Genomic DNA, 27,805 nt, shown 5'->3' with positions numbered 1-27,805 from the left:
TGTATGACCTAGTTAGGGTCTATCTCCCTTTCTGTAGAATGTAAGCTCTTGAAGGCAGGATTTTGTGTTGCTCCTTATTGTGTTCCTGGCACCTAAAACAGTACATGGTACATAGTACATACTTTTTGAAAAATTGTGTTCAATAACTGGTTGAACCATAGTGAAAGGCAACGTGGCAATGTCTAGTAAAAGTGACCCAGATATTCCATTTCTAGCCTAGGATTCAAGAAAATATATACAAAGGTGGCCATTGCAGCACTGAGTGAAATATGAAACCAGAAAACGTCCTTCAGTTGGGAAATGGATAAATTGTGGCATGTTCATACACTGTAATACTATGAAGACTCTGAAATGAATATAATAATACTAGAGCTACATGTCTGAATGATTCTCAGAAATGTAATGTTGAGTAAACAAGCATACAGGATATTATTTATAAAAGTTTAAAACACTGAAGAACAATTCTCTATACATTTACGGGTGATAAGGGTATATGCAGTAAGCATATAGAAATATAGGTGGGAGGCATATACAACCACCTCAGGACAACGGTTACCTGAACGGAAGGGGGAAAATGGAAGGAACAGGGTTTCAGACATAGCTATAACAGTTTTTTTTCTTTCAAAAGAAGGTTAGAACCTGTCATGAGATTAAAGAAAAAATGAATAAACAAAAAAAAAAAGGTTCTAAAAGAAATACGGCAAAAAAATTTATTAAATCTGAGTATCGTCGTACTATTCTCTACATTTTTTATACGGATAACTATTTGTCACATTATTCTCTACTTTTTAAATATGTTTTAAGTATTCCAGAATTTTTTAATGAATTTTTAAATTTTTAGTTGCAGAAAAACAAAATATCTGAAATAAATAAAACCTGGTAGGCTTGGAAGCAGCTACATTTGAGTAAAAGGGCATAATGCGCAGTCAGCAAAAAGGAAAAAACCTTGCTGCTAGGATTGTTTGGTTGATGTCCTTTAGTAGATAGGTATGATTTGGGTCAAAGGAGAAAAGTAAGCAGCCCTCTAAAAAGGCACTGTCTGGTTGGACTGTTGTCACGCAGCAGGGCAGGGAAGGCAGGTGCAGCAAAGGTGCTCACAAAGGTCTCTAGGCAGGCACAGAAGTCACACGCAGGCATGTTTGTATTTGTGCCACACCCAAACACACCTGTTGTACTGGAACCCAATTTGATAAGACTCACAATGTCAGAACTGGAAGGATGGTGCAGACCAACGCTCCCTATTTTAGAGGCAAAAAAACTGAGGTACAGAAGCCAAGTGTTAGTTACGATTCAAAGTTCCGGCTCAATTCAGAAAGGTTGATTTCAGTTTAAAGCAATTTCCACTCCCTCCCCCCCACACACACATTAAGATAACTTTCCAGTTTTTCTATGAGTATAAAAATAACAAATATAATTTTTTTACTTAATATGGAAAATTTAAGCAACAAACTGGAATATAAGGAATAACCTGATAGCCCATCGATAGAGGAAGAATTGAAAAAATTATAATACAAACATATTACAAAATATAATGCCAGTCTTAGAAGAATGATGGGTTGATACATATTGACCAAGATGATTATAATATATAAGTAAGAAAAAAATTATAAAATATGTCAATATCTTGTCATTTTTATAAAAAGCAAACAAAAAACTATGTGCATATGTTTATATGTTTAGAAAAACTACAGTGGGATCCACACGCTATTAAAAATGGTAATGATAATTGATGGTGAGAGAGTGAGGCTGTACTGTTTTTTCTTTAATTTTGAATTTATAATTTTTTCTAAAGAAGAGGATGTGGAGTGGGAGAAAGAGGAGATAATTTGCCTTAAACACATCACTCAGAAAGAATCACTGGTTTTAAATTATATTTTCCCCAACTTTTATATAAAATGTATGTACACATATATATTTACGAAACTAGTTCATACAATACATACTAAGCTTCCCTCGCCCCAGAGTTAATATTTAGCCTTATTTGATGAAGGTCTTAATATATGGCCTTCCTTCCATGTCAACAAACTCTAATTTGAATGGCTACAACACATCCTATTGTCTAAAGTTACTACAGCTTCCCTTACCAATCGCTTATTGTGTGACATTTAGTTTCCGATTTTCCCTGGCACAAACAACTCCAATAAACATCCTTTTACATACATATTTGTACATTTGACTGTTTACTTAGGACAAACTCGCAGATGAGGAATTCCTGGGCCAAACCTAATGCATTTGAGTTTTGATCCACCTTTCCAAACAGGCCTTCTAGAAAGTGTTTCTTTTGTTGTTTGGGTTTTGTTTGTTGGTTTCTTTTTTAAAATCACACTGCACTCCCACCGGCCGCGGAAGGGAATGCAGTTTAACGCAGAATTAAAAGATCACAAACTCTCCCGCTGAACTTGAGCCACCCCTTCCCGGGGAAACTGTGGGGTTCCCAGGCGCTTTCAAAGGAAGGAAAGGCATCCGGCGAACCCGAGACCCGCCCCGGGGTGCCGGGGTCGCCCCCTGCTCTCCACGGGCGCAGCGCTCGGACGCGCAGTTTCCAGGGCAGTCGGAGAGCGCACCCCGGGCCCCCCGCGGGGGTGTCGGAGCGCCCCGCCGCGCCCAGGGGGCGGGGCCAGGAGCGGGCGGGGCGGGGCCAGGAGCGGGCGGGACCCCTCTCCGGCCGGCGGGGGCGGGGCGCTCCACCGCCCCCCGGGCCCCTCCCCTCCCGCCCTCCGGCCGCGTCCCCGCCGGCCCTGCCGACGTGGCGGGGCGGGACCCGCGGGCGCTGCCGCGCGCACTCGGCCGCCGGAGCGGTAAGAGCCCCGGGCACCCTCTCCCCGTCCCCTTCCCGCGGCGGGCGGGCGGAGAAGCGCGGCGCGGCACGGCGGGGCGGGGTGGGGCGGGAGACCTTACCGCGCGCCGTGTCCGGGAGCCCCGGCCCTGCCCTCTGCGTTAATGAGAAGCCATCGGCAGGGACTGGGCGCCGGGCGCGCCCCGGCTGAAAGCGGCTTGGGGGCGAAGGTCCGCGGAGGCGCGGGCGGCGCGGCCGAGGGCCCTGCGTGGGTGCGGGCGTGTGAGTGTGTGTGTGTGAGTGTGTGTCGCTCCGGGTCCACGCTCATGCACACACCCACACGCCCGCACGCCGGGTCTGCCCCCTCGGCCGGCGTGGACCTCCGCGGAGCCTGCCTCGAACTCCCAAGTATCCCGTCGGGGCACCAAGCAAGTCTGAAAAAGTCCCCCAGTGACCGCGTCCGAGTCAGAGGCAGGCTGCAGGGTCCCGCAGCCCGGGGCGGCGCACGGAGGGAGCAGGTCCGCGTGAGGCGAAGGCCTCGCCGGGGGTGGTCCTGCGCTTGGCCTTGGAAAGCCGAGCTCAGGCCTTGACCTCCCACCCAAGCGCACCACTCCTGCCCCGCCGACCCGCGCCCTGGCTGCCCGCTCTTCCACCCCAGCAAACACTAAGCTGGCGCCACCTCGATTCAAAGCCCCCGGGTTGGGTCACACTCCCTTCCCCTGAGCCCTGGCCCCTCCACCCAGTGGGCTCGTCTTCGCCCCTGGAGTCTGGTGTTTCCAGCCGCTCGGATCAGGCCCCTGAACGTCACTGCCTTGCCTAGAGTAGGAAGACCTCTCTGCGGGCCGTGAGGACACTGCTTTGCTGACCCCCTCAGCGCCTATCCTAAACATCTTGAAGGATGCAAGCAGATGGCTTTTTAAATCAAAGTCTCTTGAGCTCCATAAGACCTCAGCCAAGCTGAGGTGCCTGAGGAGACACGCCCTGCCCTCAGAGGCCTCTTTTAGTCCTCTGTTCCCACTGGTGGCCCCTTTCCTACCCCACCCATATTCCTATGTCCTCTCCCTCCTTGCTAACATCAAACCTGAACTCAGGAAAGAATCTGATAAACTTCTTACATTGTAAGCTTTAAGCGAAGGAATGGAACTTCAGGGGTGGAATTTGAGGCACAAGTGAGCCCGTGCAGAAGGAATTTGAGGGTGGCAGGGGCCTTCCTGAATCTCAGAGATTCAGTCCATGTAAGTCTCCATTTATTTACAAGACCAGGATTATATCAAATATCGTTTCTTCAATTAATATCAAACACGATATATTTCAGTTCAGTTACTATATGAGGGTCAGAAACCAAGCTAGGTGCTGTTGGTCACAGTCCTGGAGGAGAGACATAGAAGCAAATACTCCCTATAAATGCAGCAGAAATCCGTGCAGAGTCCCAGACACATAGAAAAGGGAGAGGTTAATGGAAGGAGTGGGGCAAATGAAGGAAAACTTCAGAGTCAGAGGTGACATTAGATGAGTCTCTAGGAGGAATAGGAGTTTGCCAGGCAGTTGGAGGCAGGGCAGCCCGGCAGGAAGGTGTGGGAAGTGATGCAAAGTCTGGTGAGGCAGGAGTGGAGGGGTGGTGAGAGTTGCAGGGGAGGGACGGAGAGATTGCAGCTGGATCATGAGGGGCCACGGGTGCGTGTGAAGATGTTTACACCTAATGGTTTTTAAACAAGGGCGCAAATGGGTCCCATTTCTGTTTCAGGCAGTGGGCTAGGCGCATGTATTTGACAAGCTTCATAGGAGCTGTTACAGCCTGATTCAGAGCCTTTCATCCACGGTTTTTATTCCTACTCCTTCACTGAGTAGCACTTTTTTTAATTGGGGGAGATGATCTCACACAGGATCTCGGGCTAACGAAATTTCTATTTTGCCAACTGAGGCCATTTTAAAAACATCCATCCACTGTCACCACTATTACGTAAAATGAAAGCTGTTTTAATACCAAGAAAAGCGCGAAGGCTAAACTTGTGAGACGAAGGCAGTCCTTTACATGTAATAAATTTAGATTTATGAAAAACTTGCACTCTTGTCCTTATTTTTGTCTATCATCATGGACTGGCCCCAGTGCTGCAGTTGGGGTTTGGGAACAAAGTGCAGAGATCATTTTGTCCAACCTCGCTGTGCAGAGGAGGAGTGAGGAAGCCCAGTGAGAATGAGTAAGTTGTTCCTTACAAAGGGACAGTGGGACCAGAGGCCACAGGTCTTGACCCCTGCAGGGCATGGCTCTTCCACCTCAGAATACTGTCCCTGCTATTCCTCCTTGCAGCCTCTTTTCCTGGTCATGCAGATAGACGTCTGTCCTGAGTATCTGGAATTCTTTCCTGATGCTGGCCATTTGCACGTGTTCTCATCCCGTGATACCTGAGTAACCACATCAAAGGCACTTTCAAGACTCTCCCTTGCACAGCGTCAGTCTAGTTCAGGCACATCTTTCCATTTTCTGATTTTGCATGGCTTTTTAACTGTTTGTGTTAGCACCTGAGGTTACTCATTTCTGAAGGATAGTGACCGTGTCTTCTGTTTTACGCTTATTTTGGGAGCTCTGATGTTGCTGTTCCAATACCTTGCATAGTTCTAGGAGCATTTTAGGTGATGAATGAATTTACTCATGAGAAGCTAACTTATTCCCAACCTACAAAGACTTCTTTATATGCCACCCTTCCTCTCCTTGGAAGCAGCCTCCTTGTTTCTGTGGGTTGAGTCTTGGTCGCCTCGGAGCCACGGGACGTGTAGCGGTGATGACATTCCAAACCATAAATCAGGAAAGGCCTCTAAGTATGACTGTGCTTATGGGGGCCCCAGACCAAGATGGGGACTATCCCAGGAAACAGTGCAAATCGCAGCTGTGGTCCTGGTGGGCTCCCACAGTCCCCGCTCCGAAACAGCTATGCATTTAGAACACAGTTTCTAATGGTTTCAGACAAAATGGAACAGGCTTAAAAATGATTACCTTTCCCCCATCACAGTAGCATCCACAGTTGATAAAGGTATACCAGAACAAACAAAGATTTTTTTTTTGTTTTTATTTAGGGAAAATTAAACCTGTAACAGGTTTAAATACAGATTAGAGATATACACAATTAGAAGTTGAAATAGGGCTCATCTTATGGTGACCATTTTTCTTATTTAAATAAATATAAAAATCTAGTCTTTCTGAAATTCATGAGTTATCCATAAATATTTTTTAGCAATATCAGTTCAACACCTTACAGCTGCTTTTTTGGGGTATTTCTGAAGGGATGGTTCATGTTGCTGGTTGAATGCAGAGCAACTGCAGAGAAGACAAGTTTTATTGCAGTGATTTTTCTATGCTTGATATAAACTGATCTAAGGCAATTTGGCCATCAGAGATAGGTGAGGGCTATAGGTTTCCTTCCCTGCGGCCTCACTACCAAGAGCTATGTTACCATGAATCCAAGTTCTCCGATGGAATTCTGCCATGTACACAAATATTAACAACAAGGCTTAGTTATGCAGCCTCTTCTCGTAAGCTTGAAGTCCTAAACTTGCTGTCCTTTTAAGCCTGTGTTCTAGGGGCAGGACTCCAGGTCACCTTCAGACTTTGGAGTTCTGCAGTCGGCCAGAAGCACTAGCAAACCCCTACTCCAAAGGGCAGTCGGCTGCTGGGCTCATACAATCTTATGCTCTGGTCATAGAAGGACAGAAGCACCTGTTCATTATTTCTCACTGTTCCGTGTATCTTAAACATCTTCCATTTCACCAGTGGAAAATGATTCTAATATCCCTTATGCTAATTAGCATACCCTGGAGTGCCAATCAGAGAGGACAGTAGTTGAACCCTTTCAAGAGGTGGACACCCAATTATAAATTTTAAAGTGCTTACTAAAGACCTGGATAGTATATTCCTGAATAGAGCACTTCTGATGTTAACCACCCCTAGGGCATAAGTTAAAGGTAATTAACAGGCACATTTGTCACATGAAGTATTTTAGAATACATTACAAACAGTATGACAACACGTTTAGGACAAAGCATGTACATCAAAGTGTCCACAGTGGTTTTTATTTGGCCATGAATGTTTATTGTAGCCAGATTTATTCTCATGTTGCTGCTTATAGAAAACTAAAATAGTTTGGAGCTTCTTAATACTCCAGATTAATAGTAAGGGTTTTCAAGTTAGCTTACAAAGAAATAAAAATGCCAGCCAATGCCTATAACCAGCTACTGATGAAAAAAATGGAATAAAAATGATGTCGAAGTATCATTTATTCCTGGGTCCATTTTCCTTATTGGTTGTGCCCTTAGGCAAGGATGGAATAAGTTATGACAGAGATACCTAGGCTGTGGCAATCAAGCAATGTCCTAGGCCAGGAGTCTGCAACGTATGGTGAATTAAATAAATTATTTCATTATATATTACAATGTAATAATAATAGAAATAAAGTGGGCAATATATGTAATGCACTTGAATCATCCTGAAACCATCTCCCCCATCCCCAGTCCGTGGAAAAATTGTCTTCCATGAAAACAGTCCCAGGTGCCAAAAAGGTTGGGGACTGCTGTCCTAGGCCACAGGTCAGCACACATTTTCTTTAACAGGCTGGGTGGTAAATAGTTTAGGCTTTGCGACTTTTCATGTCATATGATCTGTGTTACAACTACTCAGCTTTGCTGTTGTAGTGCTAGAGAGGCCATGACAGTATGTATGGAAACAAAAGGGCCAATAAAATGTTATTTATCAAAACAAGCAGAGGGCAAGTTTGGGCCAGCAGGTTGTAGTTTGCCAATCCCATGTCCTAGGCCAGTCCTCACTCAGAGGTTGTCACAAAGATTTTATAAACTTCCCAGTGATGTTCGAGTGCCCCCCCAGTCAATTCCACTCCCCTCCCATGAACCACAATATCTGCCGCTTTCCTGTCCAGTAGCCTGTATCATTCTTTACTGTGTCAGCTAGGCTTTGGCCAAACTCCTTGACAGCCCATGGCCAACCTCGAATATCCTAAACGTAATATACCAGCTAGAGGGAAATGTGCATTCATTGCCTTTCTTACCTACAGGCTTGCTTATAAGGGTGTTATCACTGAATTCAAGGTCTGGCAGGTATTTTTGTTTATAAAAATGTATTCTAACTCGTTTAACTGGGAGGTGAGGGAACAAAAGAAAGACAATAGGGAAATATGAGTTATTTGGAACCACGGGCTATAAGAGAGCTCCTGAGTATCTCTATACAAACATTAATATAACTCTGACTAAACTATTGTCCCAGGCCTTCACCAGCTGATCCCCGACAAAGCACACATGTGTATGTATGTCTCTTTCTCCCTTTGAATCTCTGATGACATTGTAAAGCTAAATAGCAAGTATTTCTTTGATAAGCACTTGGGTATTTCCTATGCTTATTCTCATTATTGCTTTAAATATAATTAATAAAGTCAGATTAAATAAATATTTTTACAGATAATACTCTCAGTTCCCATATGCATATCCCTTCATGCCAAGTAAGAGATCCAGGAAAGTTTAAAGATAGCACTGTAGGTTTGCATTAGTTTCCTGTTGTGGCTGTAACACATTTCAACACAGATTTATTCTCTTGTGGTTCTGGAGGTCGGAAGTCTGAAATCAGTGTCTTGTGCTAAAGTCAAGGTGTCGGCAGGCCAGGTCCTTCTGGAGTCCGAGGGGAGAGTGGTTTCTGTGCCTCTCTCCATGTTCCGGCGACTGCCCATGTTCCTTGGCTTGGGGCCCCCTCCTTCGTCTCCAAAATGCATCACTCCAGCCTCTGCTTCTGTCATCAAATAACCTTTTCTTCTTTGTAGTCAAATCTCCCACTGCCTTCTTCTGATAAGGCCTCTTGTGATTACATTTAGGGCCAACCCAGATAATCCAAATAACCCCCCTATCTCCAGATCCTTAACTTAGTCACATCTGAAAAGTCCCTTTTGGCCATGTAAGGTAACACTCACGGGTTCTGGGGATTAGGACAGGGATACCTTTGGGGGCCATTATTCAACTTCCTACAAGGTTACATAAAGTTTCTTAATAGTAGAAGAAAGTTTAGCCCTACTGGATTTAATTTAGTTATGCACGGCTTTAAATTAAAACTTAAGAATTCAGATTAAAGCATAAAGTGTTTGTGGTTGTGTTGACAGATAACAAAATGTCTGATGATGCTGGTGACACCTTAGCCACTGGAGACAGAGCAGAAATTACTGAGATGCCCAATAGTGATTCTTTACCTGAAGATGCAAACGTGCCCCGTGATTCAGCCACAATTTCAAATGAGCCAATGCCAGCTGACCCCAGAGAAGAAGTGCATGAAAACGCAGCTGTTCAGCGTACAGAGACTGCTGCCGCTGGGCACCCTGAGCAGCCCAGAGACACCAATGCCACGGAGCCCCCTCCCAGTGGAGAAGTGACTGAGGATACACTTGCTGAGTGCATTGACTCCGTCAGCCTTGAGGCAGAACCCAGATCCGAAATACCTCTGAAAGAACAGAATGATCCGGTAAGAGTAACGCCCTCAATTCATTTCAACCCGAGTTCTTACTGATACCACGTGCAGAGCTTAGCAGCAAGCTCTGTGGGTGGGAATTAGAAGTTCAAAATATATTATGACATCACTTCTGTCATCAAAAACATGTTGCGTGGTAAGATATATATGAGAATAATTTGTCGTAATATTTGCATTTTGGTAATTGTGTTATTAACAATAACAGCCACCAATTACTGGACACAACCTGTGTGCCAGGCCCTCTGCTAGCCATCAAAGCTGGTATTATTAACCCCGATTTATAGATGACACAACTGGGCTCACAGACGTTAGCCTGTCCTGGCCTACTTGGTAGTAAACAGGAGATACTGTAATTCAGACTGATGACTGGATGATTAACAAGTCTAATTCAATCCTAAACAAGTCAATGTTTCTGTAAGACCACTTAAATTCTAATGCATATTTACAAATCCACTTTGGAGACCTTCACCATTTGGGTCCCTATTTTATCATCACATACCACCTTCCTGGGACCAGAGGCAAAGCACACTCATTGCTCCTTCCCCTCAGTGCCTGCACCTGTCTCTCTGGGGGATAAGCTAGGCCAGCATCTCTCCATTGGCACCTTGTACTGTACCAGTACAACTGCCCCAGCCGGGTTTTCCTGGTGCCTTTACCTCCAGCCATGTGGTTATGAGCAGGGGTGGGATGCAGTCAGCATGAAAGGAGGAGATGGGCTGCCCTCCTCATCCTGTCTGGACTGGACTGCCTTCTTGAGTGATGGTACAAGAAAGGGGATTTGGAGTCTGCCCTCAGCTGGGAGTTTGGACCAGATATGCTAAACATCTACAAGATTTTGTTTATGAGTTCTGAGAGTTCACAGACCCTTTGAAGCCATCCATGATCCCCTAAAAGATTAAGAGCCCCTAGACCGGAGGTTCTCAACTCTTACTGAACATAATAAACACTGGGGAGATTGAAACATACTGATGCCAAGATACCCATCCCAAGGATTCTGATTCAGCAATGGGGTTTGGACATCAGTATTTTTTTTCTTAGAAATCTGCCAACATTCATGGTTCTAAAAACATATAATTTTCTTGCCTAAAATCTCCAAGAGCAAAACAGAACTTTAGATTTTATTTATTTATTTATTTATATTTTTCAGAATATTATGAGGGTACAAACATTTTAGTTACATGAATTGCTTTTGTACAGTTTTAGTCAAAGTTATAAGTGTGTCCATCACCCATATGGTGTGCATTGTACCCATTAGGTGTAAATTTACCCATTCCCTCCTGCCCCCTCCCACCTGCTTGATTCCCATTGGATTTTACTACCATATGTGCACATGAGTGTTGATCTGTAAGTTTCAATTTAATAGTGAGTACATATGGTTTTTGTTCTTCCATTCTTGTGATACTTCACTTAAAAGGATGGTGTCCAGTTCCATCCAGGTTGTTATAAAAGGTCTTAGTTCACCATTTTTTTAATGGCTGATACTCCATGGTATACATATACCACATTTTATTGATCCACTCATGTATTGATGGGCACTTGGGTTGTTTTCACATCTTTGCAATTGTGAATTGTACTGCTGTAAACATTCGAGTGCAGATGTCTTTTTTATAGAATATCTTTTGTTCTTTTGGGTAGATGCCCAATAACGGGATTGCTGGATCAAATGGTACGTCTACTTGTATCTGTTTAAGGTATCTCCATATTGCTTTCCACAGAGGTTGCACTAGTTTACAGTCCCACCAGCAGTGTATGAGTGTTCCTATCTCTCTGCATCCATGCCAATATTTATTCTTTTGGGACTTTTTGATAAAAGCCATTCTCACTGGAGATAAGTGATGTCTCATTGTGGTTTTCATTTGCATTTCCCTGATGATTAGAGAGGTTGAGCATTTTTTCATATGCTTATTAGCCATTAATCTATCTTCTTTTGAAGAGCTTCTTTTCATGTCTTTTGCCCACTTTTTAATGGGATTATTTGATGTTTTCTTGCTGATTCGCTTGAGTTATTTTTGATTCTGGTTATTAGCCCTTCATCAGATATATAACATGCAAATATTTTCTCTCATTCTGTAGATTGTCTATTCGCTCTGTTGATTGTCTCCTTGGCTGCACAGAATCTTTTTGATTAAATCAGGTCCCAATTATTTATTTTTGTTGTTGCTGTGATTGCCTCAGCAGTCTCCTTCATAAATTCTTCACCTAGGCCAATATCTATAAGAGTTTTTCCAACCTCTTCTTCTAGAATTTTTATAGTTTCATGCCTTCGGTTTAAGTCTGTTATCCATCATGAATTAATTGTTTTGTGGATGGAGAGAGGTGTGGATCCTGTTTCAGTCTTCTACATGTGGCTATCCAATTTTCCCAGCACCATTTATTGAATAGGGTTTCTTTTCCCCAGTGTATGTTTTTGTCTGCTTTGTCAAAGATCAGATGGCAATATGATGATGGTTTTATGTCTGGTTTCTCTGTTCTGATCCATTGGTCTGGGTCTCTGTTCTTGTGCTAATACCATGCTGTTTTGGTTACTATAGCCTCGCAGTATAGCTTGAAGTCTGGGAAAGCAGTGCCTCACAATTTGTTCCTTTTGCTTAAGGTTGCTTTGGCTATTTGGGGTCTTTTCTGGTTCCATACGAAGCATAGAATTATTTTTTCTAGATCTTCCAAAAATGACATTTATATGTTAATGGGAATTACATTGAATCTATAAATCACTTTAGGTAGTACAGACATTTTAACAATGTTGGTTCTGCCAATCCATGAGCATGATATGTTTTTCCATTTGTTTACATTCTCTGTGATTTCCTTCCTCAGTGTTTCATAGATCTCCCTGTAGAAGTCTTTCAACTCCTTGGTTAAATATATTCCTAGGTATTTTATTTTCCTTGTTGCTATTGTGAAAGGTATTGAGTCTTTGATTTGATCCTCAGCTTGACTGTTGTTGGTGTGCAGGAATGCTAGTGATTTGTATACAGTGGTTTTGTAGCCTGAGACTTTGCTGAATTTATTTATTAATTCCAGGAGTCTCTTGGCAGAATATTTGGGGTTTTCTAGATATGAGATCATATCATCAGCAAAGAGCAATAGTGTGACCTCTTCTTTCCCTGTTTGGAAATACTCTTGATTTCCTTCTCTTGCCTGATTGCTCTGGCTAGGACTTCCAGCACTATGTTGAATAAAAGTTGTAACAGTGGGCAACCTTGTCTGGTTCCAGTTATAAGTGGGAATGCTTTCAGTTTTTCCCCCATTCAGTATGATGTTGGCTATGGGTTTGTCACATATGCTTTTTTAATATTGAGATATGTTCCATCTATGCCTATTTTGTTAAGAGTTATTATCATTAAAGGGTGTTAAATTTTGTCAAATGCTTTTTCTGAGTCTATTGAGAGGATCATATGGTCTTGGTTTTGCTTCTATTTATGTCGTGAATCACATTTATAGATTTGTATATGTTGAACCATCCTTGCATCTCTGGGATGAAGGCCACTTGATTGTGGTGGATTATTTTTTTGATGTGCAGCTGAATTTGGTTGGTGGATTCTACTGAGAATTTTTGCATCTATATTCATAAAGGATATTGGTCTGTAGTTTTTTGTTTGTTTGTTTGTTTTGTTGTGTCCTTTCCTGGCTTTGGTATCAGGGTGATATTGGCTTTGTAGAATGAGTTGAGGAAGATTCTTTCCTTCTCTGTGTTATCAAATAATTTCTGCAGTATAGGTACCAGTTCTTCTTGTAGATCTGGTAAAATTTTGCTGTGAAACCATCTGGTCTGGGACTTTTTTTGATTGGGAGATTTTTTATTGCTGCTTCAATTTTGTTACGTGATATTGGTTTGTTCAGGAGTTCTGTTTCTTCCTGATTGAGCCTAGGGGGGGTTGTATGTTTCCAAGAATTTGTCCATTTCTTGAATGTTTTCAAGTTTATGTGCATAGAGATTTTTATAGTATTCATAGATGATATTTCAGATTTCCATGGTATCAGTTGTAATATCTCCTCTTTCACTTCTCTTTGAGCTTATTAGGGTCCTTTCTTTTCTGTTTCTTGTTAATCTAGTGAGAGGTCTGTGAATTTTGTTCATCTTTTCAAAGAACCAGCTTTTTGTTTCATTTATCTTCTATATAATTCTTTCGTCTTCAATTTTATTTCATTCTGCTCTGACCGTAGGTATTTCTTTTCTTCTGCTGGGTTTGGGATTGGTTTGCTCTTCCTTTTCCAATTCCTTGAGATGATTCATTAGATTATTGATTTGTGATCTGTCTTTTGTGTATAGGCATTTATGGCTATGAATTTTCCTCTTATGACTGCTTTTGCTAAGTCTTACAAATTTTGATAATTTGTGTCCTCTTTGTCATTTAGTTCAAAGAATCTTTTGATTTCCATCTTAATTTCCTCCTTGACCCAATACCTATTCAGCAGTAGGTTGTTTAATTTCTATGACTTTGTGTAGAGGTGAGTGTTTCTGTTGGAATTGATTTCTAATTTTATTCTACTGTGGTCTGAGGAGATACATGATGTAGTTTCTATTTTTTAAAATTTGTCAAAGCATGTTTTGTGGCCTAAAATGTGATCAGTCTTAGAGAATATTCCATGAGCTGATGAGAAGAACGTGGGTTTGGGGTAGAATGTTCTGTAAATGTCTGTTAGGCCCATTTGTTCTAGGGTTCCATTTTAAGTCCATCATTTGTTTGCTTGTTTTCTGCTTGGGGGATCTGTCCCATTTTGTCAGTGGGGTGTTGATGTCTCTAGCTATTATGATTCTCCTGTTTATCATTTTGTTTAGATCAAGTAGGATTTGCTTTATGAATCTAGGCATACCTGTATTAGGAGCATAAATATTTAGCATTGTAATGTCAAATTGTTGAATTGTTCCCTTCACCATTATATAATGACCATCTTTGTCTTTCTTTACTTTTGCTGATTGGAAGTCTATGTTATATGATATGAGAATGGCTATACCAGCTTTCTTTTGGTTTCCATTTGCATAGAATATTGTTTTCCGTCTCTTTACCTGAGTCTGAATGAGTCCTTGTGGGTTAGATGTGTTTCCTGGAGACAGAAGATACTTGGCTTATATTTTTTTAATCCACTCATCCAGCCTATGTCTCTTGAGTGGGGAGTTCAAGCCATTCACATTTATTGAAAGAATTGATAGGTGATGTGGATTTCTGTTCATCCTGTTGAGTAGAACTTTATTGCTTTGTTTTACCTCTTGAGCCATTGTGATATCTGGGTTCTGACCTTTAACTTTTGAGTAGTTTTACACTGGTGGGTGTCTATTATACTGATCTGTATATAATGTAGTTCTGAGTATGCCTTGCAGGGCAGGTCTGGTCTTGACAAATTCCTTCAGTGTTTGCCTGTCTGAGAAAGACTTTATTTCTCCCTGACATAAAAAAACTTAGTTTTACAGGATACAAAATTCTAGACTGGCATTTATTCTGTTTGAGAAGACTGAGAATGGGATTAATTGAGATTAATCCCTCAATCCTTTCTGGTTTATAAGGTCTCAGTTGAGAAGTCTACAGTTAGTCTAATGGGTTTTCCTTTGTAAGTTACCTTCTGCTTTCACCTTATGGCTCAGAGGAGTGCCTCTTTCATGTTTACTTTGGCCAGTCTAATGACTATCTGTCATGGTGATTGCCTCTTGCCTCTTTGTGATGAATCTCCCAGGGGTCCTTTGAGCTTCTTGAGCCTGGATGTCTGGGTTTCTAGCAAGGCCAGGGAAATTTTCTTAGATTATTCCCTCAATAGGTTTTCCAACCCTTGTATATTTTCTTCTTGGTCCTCAGGGATGCCTATGATTCTTATGCTGGGCTTCTTTACATAGTCCAAAATTTCTTGTAGGTTTTGTTCATTCCTCTTGTTTCTCAGTTCTTTTCTCTTTGACTGACTTGTTTAATGTGAAGGTGTTGTCTTCAAGCTCTGAGGTTCTTTTTTATGCCTGATCTAGCCTATTCTTAAGGCTTTCCATTGTGTTTTGTATTTCCTTGAATGGATTTTTCATTTCTAGAAGTTCTGTTTGTTTGGTTTTTTTTAATAATTCAATGTCCTTAGTAAATTTTTGTTTCATTTCCTGCATTGTTTTTGTGATTTCTTTGTGTCAGGTTTCTATTTTCTGTTGTATTTCATTGAGCTTCCTTACAATCCATATTTGAAATTCTTCATCTGTCATTTTGTTTTGTTTGGTATCCATTGATAGGGAGTTATTGTTTCCTTTTGGGGGTGTTCTTTCACTCTGATTTTTCATGTTGCCCGAGTTCTTTCGCTGATTGCTTCTTGTCTGGCCTCTCAGTTGAGAACTGGGGTTGCTAGGCCTGGTTTGCGGGCCTGTCTCCAAGTCCCCTAGGGTCAATCCCTGAGCATGCCAGGGAGGGAGTGTTGATTCTTAATTGCCTAAGGGGTGTTCTAGCAGGTGTGGTGTACCTCTTGGGTAACCTCTGACATGCTGTTTTCATCTTTTCCCAACAGTGTGTAGTGAGTTAGGTCCCCCAGCTTACTTTGGTGATGGTGGGTGGTACTTGTGAGTGTGAATCAGCCACACCCTGTTTGCTTGAGTTGGAAGATGCTATGATGGGCTATATTGTTGTTCTCCTGCCACTGATTGATGTTTGTGTGACAGAGCCAGCTGCCGAGATGTTCTTTTGTGTCTGTGGTAGACTCTGGTCCCCCAGGTGGAGGACGTGAGCGCCCCGAGCTTTAGGGGAGACCCTGTAGCTCCCAGGGGGTTTCTCGGTCTCCACCACCACTGAGGTGTGGGCGGCAGCAGGGCGGCTCCCGGCTGGGCTGTGGGAGCCTGAAGGGCTGTGCAAAGCCTGGTGGGGCGCAGAAGTTGCCTTTCCGGCCACTAGGGGGAGCCCTGGCGGGAGGGTCAGGACAAGCTCTCCAACCAGGCGGGCTGCTCACGCGGGAAGGCGCCAAAGGCTTGTGTGCCAAGGCCCCGGGCTGGGATCTGTCCATCCTTATCCAGTAGCAGAGTTTTCTGTGGGGAGCAGTAGACTCTCCCCCACACGCCACTCCTTGGACCCCCAAACACCCGGAAAACTGAGTCAGTGAATGCTGTAAAGGGCGTGCAGATTGACCTCCCTGTCAGTAGGGGGCGCTTGCCAGAAGGAACAAGCTGCAGTGTTGTTTTGGGTCCTGTGACCAGCTCCAGTCCCTCAGGAGAAGCAGTCGAATGCCCCAGGTGGTGGGTGGGGCCCTGGGACTTCCAGGTGAGTCCTGATTCTCTGCGACAGCAGAGGTGAGGTGGGGGCGGGGCCGGGCGGGCGAGCCTGCCCTCAGGCTCCGCAGAGGCTGGCAGGGCAGCCGCTCTGGCAGGGGTCAAAGGTCTGCTCTGAGCTTCCGGGCAGAGCTGCCAGGGAGCGGCCGCAGCGCCACCCAACCGGAAAGCCTGCTGTGGAGGCAGGTCCCCCTGAGAGTCACCAACTGGCCGTCTGCAGTGGGCCTCGCTCCTGTCCCCTCCTCTGCTCCGGTCTTCCCCCAGTGTCCGGGCAGGCAGGAGCCCAGGCCGGCCGAGCTCCCCACGACTGTGCTGTGGGCCGGGAGGTCCCCCCAGGATCCTGGCCTGAGCCCAGAGTGCGGCCCTCCCGTGGGGGAGGGGTGCCCCGCGGGCACGTCACAGCTGGGCCCACACTGCACTGTCCCCGCGCTCTGCCCACGCGGGCTCCCTCGCCTCCCCAGACCAAGGTCAACCCCTGACCGTGCCAGGGAGAAGCACGCTGGTGCCCAGTCGCCCGTGTGGTGCCCAAGCAGCATCGACGTCCCTCCGCCTCGCGCGTGCCCTGCTCTGATGGAGCCGCTGGGCGAGGAGCACACGGAGGCGGCCAGCAGGGAGCTCCCAGTCTGAGCGCCCCTCGGTCTGCTGCAGGACCCCAAGAGGAAAGGCCTGAGCCCCACACTCTGTGGAAGCCTCAGTGCGGTGGCTCGGTTGCCTCTCTCAGCAGGCGCGGGTGGGGGTGGGGAAGGGGAGGAAAGTGCCCGTAGGAGGAGTGCTGGCGCCCTGGTCATCTCCGGCCCGCTGTCCGGGAGGCAGTCCGCCCAGAACGTCCAGGCTTTGGAGTCACACAGATCACCTGGGACCCGCTGGACCCCTGTGGCTCCCGCAGTCTGGGCTGGAGCTGGGAAGCGTCTGTGGGAACGGGCAGGACAAAACCTGAGGAGTTGAAGCTCCCTGGGGAGGACAAAGGCGCAGGGTGGGTGGAGAAGCAACTTGGTGCTACTGTCCCAGCTCTGGTCTGTCGGCGGGAAGTGCCCCGGGGGGCTGGGAGCCTGGTGCCCTGTCCCCAAGAAATTCCCAGCTCGCTGGTGGCAGCAGCCTCTGGGCTTGTGTGGGCAGAAAGTCTCTCCAGCAGCTGAGGATCCCACACCTGTCGGAGATGCAAGGGAGGGAGAAGGAAACCGCTCCACCTGCCCTTCTCGCTGGACTGCAAGCCTCTCTGGAGTTGATCTTCAGGAATACCCTGCTCCTTCTTGTTCTTTGCTGCACCTTCTTCCCGTGGAGTCTCCTGAGGGCCCTGGCACTCTTCCTTCAGGCCTCTAGACGATCTATGTCTGTCTGTCCATTTTTTCTCTTTCATCTAAAACAACTTCTTACTGAGACGCTCTGGCAGCTGGTGTCCCATCAGTATTTTTTGAAAATATTCCAAGTGGTTCTAATGTTGAGCTAAAATTGAGAGCGATTGCTCCAGGCTAAAGAACTTTCAAGGTCCTTTTTATGATTCTTTGACTCCAAGATCTTTAGTACCGTTCCAGCTCTAAAATTCTATGGTGCTTAAATAATGTTTCATAAGCATTTGGAGAACAAGTCTGTTCTTCTGGACACTGGGATACTTTTTCATACATTAATCTTTAAAACAGAAACAACAACAGCCACACAGAAAATAGAGGTCCAACATTATAAACTTCAAGCTTGGCAATTTGCATGCTATTGGTAGAGATGTGTCAAACAGTCCACCCAAAATAGGGAAATGGCAGAGTGCGAATTCGAGCCAAGTCCCTGACTCAAGAACCTGTTTTGCCTCCACACTCTTTCTCTTGTGGGGAATTATGGTTCCCAATTTTTCTTATAAATGCTACTATTAGTAAATATCTCAGTATAGTAAGAAAGATATAATTTAGCCACACCATTCTGACCTGAGATGACTTTAAAGGAACAATTCAAACTCCACTAATTCAAAATCCATGTGTTGCTGAGAGATAAACATTACAATTTCAGACTTCTGATAATTATAACAGGATTGTTAATGAAGATAGCACAGTAAAAAATCAGCATCTTTCTATCACATCTGCCTTCTTAAATTTTTTGATCAAACTGAATGAATCCTATTTTGAAAACACCTTCCAAACCTTCTTAATGCTACAGGAATAAAGCCAATTAGCATCAGATACTCCCTGCCTCCCCACATGACACTGATAGCATTTCAAAGACTTTGCAAAGGTGAGCATTTCCTCATAATGAAGCACCACAAAAGGATCTGGATGGAAGTGCAAACATTGGCCACAGAGTTGGGTCTGGGGGTCTGAATGTATGTGTGTGACATTGCACCAGGAGCTCGGGTAGAACCAAGGCACCGGCTGATACCTCTGAGTGTGTTTGTTCTAAGAAAGGCAGAAAGCTGATACCACTGGCTGAAAGGCCTTGAGGGGAGAGGGTATCTCTTTCCCCCAGGTCATATTTAAACCCTTTTGTGTAGTCTCTTTTTAGGAATTACCAGAAAAAAAGGGGATTTTGCTCTTTCTCTTAGTGACAAATCCTTTTACTTTAAGTTAATATTAGAAGTCAAACAGACCAGTGGAACAGAACTGAGAATCCAGATATAAAACCATCCTCATATAACCATCTAATCTTTGACAAAGCAGACAAAAACATACACTGGGGAAAAGAATCCTTATTCAATAAATGGTGCTGGGAAACTGGATAGCCACACATAGAAGACTGAAATAGGACCAACACCTTTCACCTCTCACAAAAATCAAATCGCGGTGGATAACAGACTTAAACCTAAGTGTGAAACTATTAGAATTCTAGAAGAAAATGTGGGAAAGACTCTTATAGACATTGGCCTAGGCAAAGAATTTATGAAGAAAACCCCAAAGGGCAATAACAGCAACAACAAAAATAAATGAATGGGACCTGACTAAATTAAAAAGCTTCTGCACAGCCAAAGAAACTGTCATGAGAGCAAGCAGACAACCTATAGAATGGGAAAAAATTTTCGCATGCTACACATCTGATAAAGGGCTGATAACTAGAATCTATTTAGAACTCAGGAAAATCGGCAAGAAAAAAATCAAACAACCCTATCAAAAAGTGGGCAAAGGACATGAATAGAAATTTTTCAAAAGAAGATAGAAGTATGGCCAACAAACATACGAAAGAATGCTCAACATCTCTAATCATCAAGGATATGCAAATCAAAACCACAATGAGATATTACTTATCTACAGTGAGAATGGCGTTTATCAAAAAGTCCCAAAACAATAAATGTTGGTGTGGATGCAGAGAGATAGGAACACTCGTACACTGCTGGTGGGACTGCAAACTAGTGCAATCTCTGTGGAAAGCCAGATGGAGATACCTTAAACAGATACAAGTAGAACTACCATTTGATCCAGCAATCCCATTATTGGGCATTTACCCAAAAGAACAAAAGACATTCTATAAAAAAGACATCTGCACTTGAATGTCTATAGCAGCACAATTCACAATTGCAAAAATGTGGAAACAACCCAAGTGCCCATCAATACATGAGTGGATTAATAAAATGTGGTATATGTATACCATGGAGTACTACTCAGCTATAAGAAACAATGGTGATATAGCACCTCTTGTATTTTCCTGGATATAGCTGGAACCCATTCTACTAAGTGAAGTATCCCAAGAATGGAAAAATAAGCACCACATGCACTCACCATCAAATTGGTTTCACTGATCATCTCCTAAGGGCACATTTAGGAATAACATTAATCGGGTGCCGGGCAGATGTGGGGGGGGGTGGGTGTATACATACATAATGAGTGCGATGCACACCGTCTGGGGGATGGACACGCTTGAAGCTCTGACTCGAGGGGCGGGGGCAAGGGCAACATACGTAACATAAACTTTTGTACCCCCATAATATGCTGAAATAAAAAACAAGAAGTCAATTTTGTGCCTCATCATCAAGCATATCGAGTATTGTTCATTTATTCTATTTTGTTAGCTCCAACAAAGGGCAAATAAAATATTCTGTATCTGCACCCGTGGGTGACTCAGCGGGACAAGCCTGCTTCTCCTTTTAAGTCTTTTTGAATTAGTGGAGCTTACATAGTTGCTTTATGAAAGCAACTAAAGTTGTGACGAAACAACTCTTTATCTGTTGATCCAGAAGAGAGTGAATTCTACAAAACAAATTTTTGAATCAAAAGTTCATTTACAAGTTGAGTGTTTAGGTCTTGTATACAGGTCCCCCAAGGAATGGCAGGTTCTGTAGGAAAACAGCCAAGTGCAAAAGCCTATTTGATCCCAGGTGTACCTAAGCCTGATAAAATCTCATCACCTGTTTAAAAAAGTTTCTATGGGAAAATGCCTGCTTTACTAAAAAAGAAGAAATTGGCAGAATAGCCTTTGAGGAAGTACAAACCAGAATCTTCTAGGACACATTAGGTTTTGTGATAATGTGCATAAATATATATTTTTTATAAGTGATTTGTATCTGCACAGTTATTTTGGGTCTAGGTCCCCTTAAAATCCATACCATTAGGCTTGCCTTTGCCTGATACGGCACAGCAGCTATAACCTGGCAGGTAGGGTGGTGCAACTGGAAAGGGCCTAGAGATGAGGATGAGGCCAGTAGCTCTGCCTTCTGCTTAGCTGGCACCTCTGCTTTGAAGGCTCACACCGTTTATGCACTCTGAGAAGCTATCTCTGTCTTTGGGTCTCCTCTTTCTCATCCATTCTGATGCACAGACTCAGAGCCATTGAGCTGAGCCTTCCCCAGGAATCCACTGTACAACATCCATGAGAAATGGTCCCCAGCCTCACTCTAACATTGGGGGTTGGATCCGGTGCTCTAAGGCCTCTACCAGCCCCATGACAGCATGCGGTATGCCCAGGAATCTGGGCGGTATAACTATCTTCAGGATGCCTACAGACCAGTCGGGGAAGGCAGTGTTGTAGGAAAACAATTGCAGTATGTCCTGTTGTACTAGATAGGACAGGCACGAGGGAGGCGTCAGGTGGAGCACGTAAATCAATCTGAAGGAGTCAGGGAAGCCTTCAGTCTCACTTCAGATATGTGTGTCTTGGGTACTGGTTGGGAGTCACGTTTGTTCCTGAAGATCTTGTGGGACCTTATGAAATACTACCCTGTTGACTCTTAAAAGACCCAATTTGGATCGAATTTCTCTAAGTTATTAACACTAAGAAGTGTTACCCAGAATTTAAAAATGTCATCCCTACTGCCCAACACCAGTACATAAGGCCAATTATGGAGAAGGTAAAGAATTCCAGTGTTATCACTGAAAGTACTCTCAAAGGAAAACATGAGATGATGGACCACCACTGGAATCGTCCTCTCCTTAGAAAAGGAAAAGCAGAGTGTTTAAGTGCCATGAAACTGCTGTCAGAAGAGACAAAGAGGAGGGAACACAGGGCAAGAAATGCTGATGGCAGCTTTCTGCCTCCTAATTGCTGGATGAGTGAGTTGGTTCCAGTTCTGTTGAGTATTTTTCCCCTTTTAAGCCTGCTCTACATGATAACATCCAGTTTTTGGCTTGGGCAGGCAGATGGATGGTGGTGCTGTTTGGCCATAGAGGGCAGTGCCCCCCAACTCTGGTGGGTGCATTGGAATCACCTGGGGAGCTTGTTAAAAATTCAGGTTCCTGGCTGGGCGTGGTGGCTCACACCTGTAATCCTAGCACTCTGGGAGGCTGAGGCGGGAGGATCGCTCGAGGTCAGGAGTTCAAGACCAGCCTGAACAAGAGCGAGCCCCTGTCTCTACTAAAAATAAGAAGAAATTATCTGGACAACTAAAAATATATATAGAAAAAATTAACTGGACGTGGTGGCACATGCCTGTAGCTACTCGGGAGGCTGAGGCAGAAGGATCACTTGAGCCCAGGAGTTTGAGGTTGCTGTGAGCTAGGCTGACGCCACGGCACTCTAGCCCGGGCAACCGAGCAAGACTTTATCTCAAAAAAAAACAAAACTTCAGGTTCCTGGGCTGTGCCCTTAGAGGGTCTTATTCAAAAGATCGTAGTGGAAGCTGAGGTTCTGTATTTTTAATGAGTTCCCCTGTAGATGATACTCTTGCAGTCAGTCTGTGGACCAGTGTTCAGGAACCCCTAATACTGGGACACAGAAAGAGCTAGTTGGGGCACAGGAAGGAATTGAGAAGATGGTGAGTTCAGTATTGAACATGCCATCAGACGTCCAAGTGAAGATATTTTGTGGACAGTTGGTTATGACAGTCTGGACAGAGAGGTGATTTAGAGGCTATCGGCACTTGGATGGTTCTTTAAGTAATGGAAGTAGGTGAGATTGCCCAGGTGTTAGATATAAATAAAGAAGAACAGAGGCCAAGGACTTAGCCCTGGAAGCCTCCTGTCTCTACACCAGTTGGCTCATGCACAGCTCTTAGATTTTTCCTGATAGATTATGGTAGCCAGCAAAGAAGTTAAAGTGATGAGAGTTACTTCTTCCCTCTGCAATCTTACCATGACGTTCTCTAAATGAAAACAAGTCTTAGATTACATTGTACCACAATGACATTTTTAAATGAAATATTAATTAACAAGAGAGTTAAAAACAGTTCATGAGAAATTTCTCATGTAGACTTGAGAACGTCCCATTGTTCTGTTTATCCTTATAGGTGCTTTGCCCACCACCTTGAGTGAAAGGCTCACTCAAGGCACCTGCCTGGATTTTACAGGTAGGCTTTCTTCCCTGATTACTGGCATCAAGGAACCAGAGTTCCCCAGAGCTCAAAGCTGGGTGGAAGACCATCTGCACAGGGCAAAATCCTTTCTTACACCCCATTCATGCAAAGGTAGGAAGAGTCTCTAAAATACACTTAACCATCTACAAATCTTGAATACCTTTAATTACACCATCTAGAACCCTTTCAGATTTTGAGAATGCTAGTAAATAGTCCACCATGTTTACCAGTGAAAGCCCATTTTTGCAATTCAGTTTGCTAAACAGCAAAGCATCAGGTGTTCCTAGAGATATAGAACTGCTCATTAAAGCTGCCTCCGGAGTACGGCTTTCCTGATTAGAATGCTGGCTGACCACCCTGGACTGTACAACATGTGTATAATTTATTGGAATGCCAGTGCTTGGATTGTAACTTAATCTACGAAGCACCCATAATATCACAATATGCATGAAGAAACATTCTAAAGCAAATGACTGAAATCACAGTGCTAAAGGATGGCAAAAAAGTAAGAGTCAGAAGATGGAGCATGGATGCCATCAGAACAGAATGCTCTAAGGATGTAAAAGTAGTTAAGCTTTGGAATTACTGAGAGGTCAAGTAATAAAAAGGCTAAAATGGGACCAGGGCTCTGACAACAGGAGGCCACTGTGACCTTGATAAGAACCTGAGGGAGTCTTGCTGTGGTGGTAGAGGAGTGAAGAGGGGGTGGATACAGAAGGTAGGCACCCTTTTCAAAAGGTAAAGAAGAAAGATTTGGAGCAGACACCAGATAGATTTGAAAGTAACGTTTTGTCCTTGTAATTTTCATTTGTTGGTTTTAAGATGGAGGAATCGTGTGCATGATTAAATGTGGGAAGTGTAAGGTTTTTTGGACTGGCCGGCGCCAGAGAAATAGAGACGAGCAGAGTTGAAAGGGATAAGTAAAGAGACTTTATTGGGACGCTCCCGGGTGGGGGGTAACGAGTCCCAAGAGAGGGACCCGGGTGAGCTTCACGGTTCCACGAGTGGACCAGAGAAGTCACCCCGCCCAGAAGTCTGGGTGGGCTTATATACATTTTTAGGGCTGGGGGATGGGAGTTTTTCCGGAGGGAAGGTTTCCACGGGAAGGGTGAGGAATTCCTTTGTTTCAGCTTTAGGGCAGGTACTGAGGAATAGGAGGGGCTTCTTCTTTTTTCATTAGGGAAGGGAGGGGTGCCTGCCACCAGCCTTACAGGAAGTATCCTGTATAGTGAACGGTTGAGAACCCAGGACAGAGGATAACCAACCTACCTAGGCTGGAGGACGTAGAGTGGAAAAGATGGTGGTAACTCAGAGGAAGACGTCATTTCCACAATAATAAAAGGGCAGAAGTCATTGTGAGTCAGGGAATAGTATAGTTAGATTTATGTTTAGATGGGTTTTTGGTGCAAGCCAGTGTATCTTTTGTACATAAAAAGAACTACTCAGACATTTAATTTAGTTTAAACAATTGGTGTTCAATTTATTAAGATTACAAATTCAAAAACTCGGTTCTTCCTTAGGCTTTACGTTCATTTCACAAATCTTACTCTGTTTAGACATCTAGCAAAATTGAACAGTCATTTTCAAGGGACTTTTGATTAATGTTTGGTTTGATCCTTTTTACCAACTTAAACATGTTCAAATATTTTAAACTGCATTTGTGTGTAAGTGTATAAATGTATAAGTGTAATACATTCTATTTCCTTTTTAAGTACCTCATTTGTCTACTTATATAAAACCTTGCTTAGTACTTAATAATGGTTATAAAGCCACTGAATTAAATTTATATAGTGGACTTAAAGACCTCTTAGATGTTGTAAAAGTATGCGTAAACTTAGATTTCAACTTAAAAATCAGAAGTCTAATAATTCAATTATTCAGTTTAAATTGCTTTTCAAAAATTGTCACCCTAAGAGGTCAGATTCCTTAAATACTAGTAGTACAGAAAAGACCAAATATGCATAAAAATATTAATAGGATATCCTTTCTGTATTTAATTCTTAAATCTTCGTAGAGTTGAATGATGCATACTCACCAAGAAAGAAAATTACTTGGAAATAACTGAGGCCATTTTCGGTCAGATCTTTTGATGGAGCTGCAGGCTCCAGAGCAATTTACATCCTCCTAACTGTCGTACTGAGCCCTTTTTTAAAGTAGCTATGTCACAAGTTACAAAACTCAGCAAGCGTTTGGTCTCATAGGTCCCATTGCCCACATCCTGGGATGCAAATTATACACAGTACCTGATTCTCAATCTACTCAAGCAGCTAGGATCTGGACAACCAGGTTGATCTTTGATCTTTAAGATAGGTACATATATTTTCCATCTAAATGTTAAAGACCTTTGAATTTGATGGAATTCTAAGGTTTGTAAATTTTTTTTCTATCTAATGATACCTTCAAACTTCCTAGCCTAAAATAAATAAATGGGTTGGACGCCATGGCTCACACCTGTAATCCTAGCACTTTGGAAGGCTGAGGCGGGAGTTGGAGACCAGCTTGAGCAAGAATGAGACCCCATCTCAACAATATAATGGAAAAATTAGCTGGGCGTGGTGGTGTGTGCCTGTAGTCTGAGCTACTCAGGAGGCTGAGACAGAAGGATTGCTTGAGCTCGAAAGTTTGAGGTTTCAGTAAGCTATGATGACACCACTGTACTCTAGCCCAGGTGACAGAGCAAGACTCTGTTTCAAAATAAATAAATAAATCAAAATACATAAATAAAATAAATGAATGTATTTTATATTTAATGATAAAGACCTTTAAATAGGATACTAGATATTTAAATATCTTTTCTATTTAAAGAAATTTGAACTTGATAGAATCCTGCATTCTTTCACATTCTTGGAACCACAGTGTTTAAATGATCCCCAGTTGAGTTTTGGATATCGCTGTTGACCAAGCCAAGTCTGATTAGCTGTTAACATATGAGGTCATTGTGCTGAGAGTATATGGGGAGTAGACAGGAAGTTGAGAGAGTTCTCATCTGTTAGCTTCTGTTTTCTCTATGAATTAGGATGTCAAGTTGTCTGTTAAAGGTGGTGGGAGTTACAAGGGGAAGAGTGAGAAAAAAGCTTTAAAATAACTATATTTCATAATGGGAGATTTGAGATCCATGCTGCCTATTTTATAGTCTCATAAATATGTGACATTAAGGTCATTTAAAGTGGAGCCAATATACGTGATGATGTATATTTATAATTCATATTTAACGTTTAGCTGATGTTCTTATATTACATGTGTGTATTTAGTCATTAGAGTATTTGCCATTGATAAATACTCTTTGTAGCTAATCAAGAAGTCACAGTTCAATGTCAAAGGACTTTATTAATAAAGCAATTGAAGTAGTCACTTATAATTCAGCAAAAGTTCTAGATTCATTTAACATTTATTTCCATTTGCTAGTCAATTACTGGCTGTCAGAGCATAATAAATATTGTAAATCTGAGTCAGAAGCTGTCACCCCTAACTGTATTAAACTCTTCCTAATCATAGGTAGTGATTTGTCTTCTAAAAGAGTAATATTAATCACCAACTTCCATCTGTCTTCATGATGGTATAAAAAATTGCCACTGGGTTCCATTGCTGAAGTGAAGTAAATCAGTGTAGACACCAAAAATGAAAGCAGACAGTCATGAGTCATGAGTATTTCCATTCATGTTAACAAGCGTCTCATGGTTTCCAGACAGAAAATAATGACAGCCAACTTTCAAATATTTTTGCTTCTTAGTCTTGAAAGTATAGTTTCTTCTTCTTATTAGCTAACATTTATGGAGTATTTATTATATGCCAGACACTATGTTTACAACTTTATATAAATTTTTTTTCAATCTTCACAATAGCCCTCTGAGATTATTGGTTCTTATACTTACGGTTCTTGTTGTAATGAGGAAAAGAAGGCTTAAAAGAACTTGAGTAATTTATTGTCCAAAATGGCAAAGCCTGGAGTCAAATCCAAGCAATTTAATTCCATAACCTTTTCTCTTGAGTAGAACTCTGCGCTGATGGATAGTGTTTGATATTTACTAGGCGAATCTGTTAGGAATGCATTTAGGTGGAAATAACTAAAATCTAAAATATAGTAGTTTACAAAATTACTTTTTTTCCTCACTTAATAGAAGAGTGGAGAGAGGCAGCTGGCCATGCTGGTTTAGTAGCTCTGCAGAGCTGGGACCAGTGTCCCTGGCCCTTCTCTCCTGGCAGGAAAAATGATTGCTTCGTCCATAACCATGTAACTTATCAGGAAAGCAAAAACTTTCCCATTTGCGTATCTCAGGGGTCCCCAACCTATGGTGAGTGGTATAATTATTTCATTATATATTACAGTGTAATAATAATAGAAATAATAAAGTGTACAATAAATGTAATGTGCTTGAATCAGCCTGAAACCAGCTGTCAGTGGAAAAATTGTCTTCCGTGAAAATGGTCCCTGGTGCCAAAAAGGCTAGGGATCACTGAATTGGTCGAAAACTGTTTCTCACGGCCACCCTATCTGCAAGGGTGGTAGACTGCAAGGGAGAAAGAAGGAGGGGCCCGCTCTGGGTAGAACGTTACAGAATCTACAAGCTCTATAGGAATTTTCCACTTCCTCCTTAACTTCTTTTG

General features: G+C 43.0%; 1 protein-coding gene across 1 annotated transcript in view; it reads left to right on the top strand.

Annotated features, from left to right (window-relative positions):
* The first annotated feature begins 2,759 nt into the window (after window positions 1–2,759).
* FAM114A1 (family with sequence similarity 114 member A1) overlaps window positions 2,760–27,805 on the top strand; it is a 72,429-nt gene continuing 47,383 nt past the window's right edge. Inside the window, exons 1-2 of the mRNA XM_069495281.1 lie at window positions 2,760–2,798; window positions 8,926–9,281. Of these exons, the coding sequence (XP_069351382.1) occupies window positions 8,934–9,281 (348 nt within the window). The 5' untranslated portion in view covers window positions 2,760–2,798; window positions 8,926–8,933. The remainder of the gene's footprint in view (window positions 2,799–8,925; window positions 9,282–27,805) is intronic.

Source organism: Eulemur rufifrons, chromosome 19 (genome assembly GCF_041146395.1).
Source record: "Eulemur rufifrons isolate Redbay chromosome 19, OSU_ERuf_1, whole genome shotgun sequence".
NCBI lineage: Eukaryota > Metazoa > Chordata > Mammalia > Primates > Lemuridae > Eulemur > Eulemur rufifrons.
The sequence above is the reverse complement of the archived record's forward strand: the minus strand, read 5'-3'. Positions and strand labels throughout refer to the sequence as shown.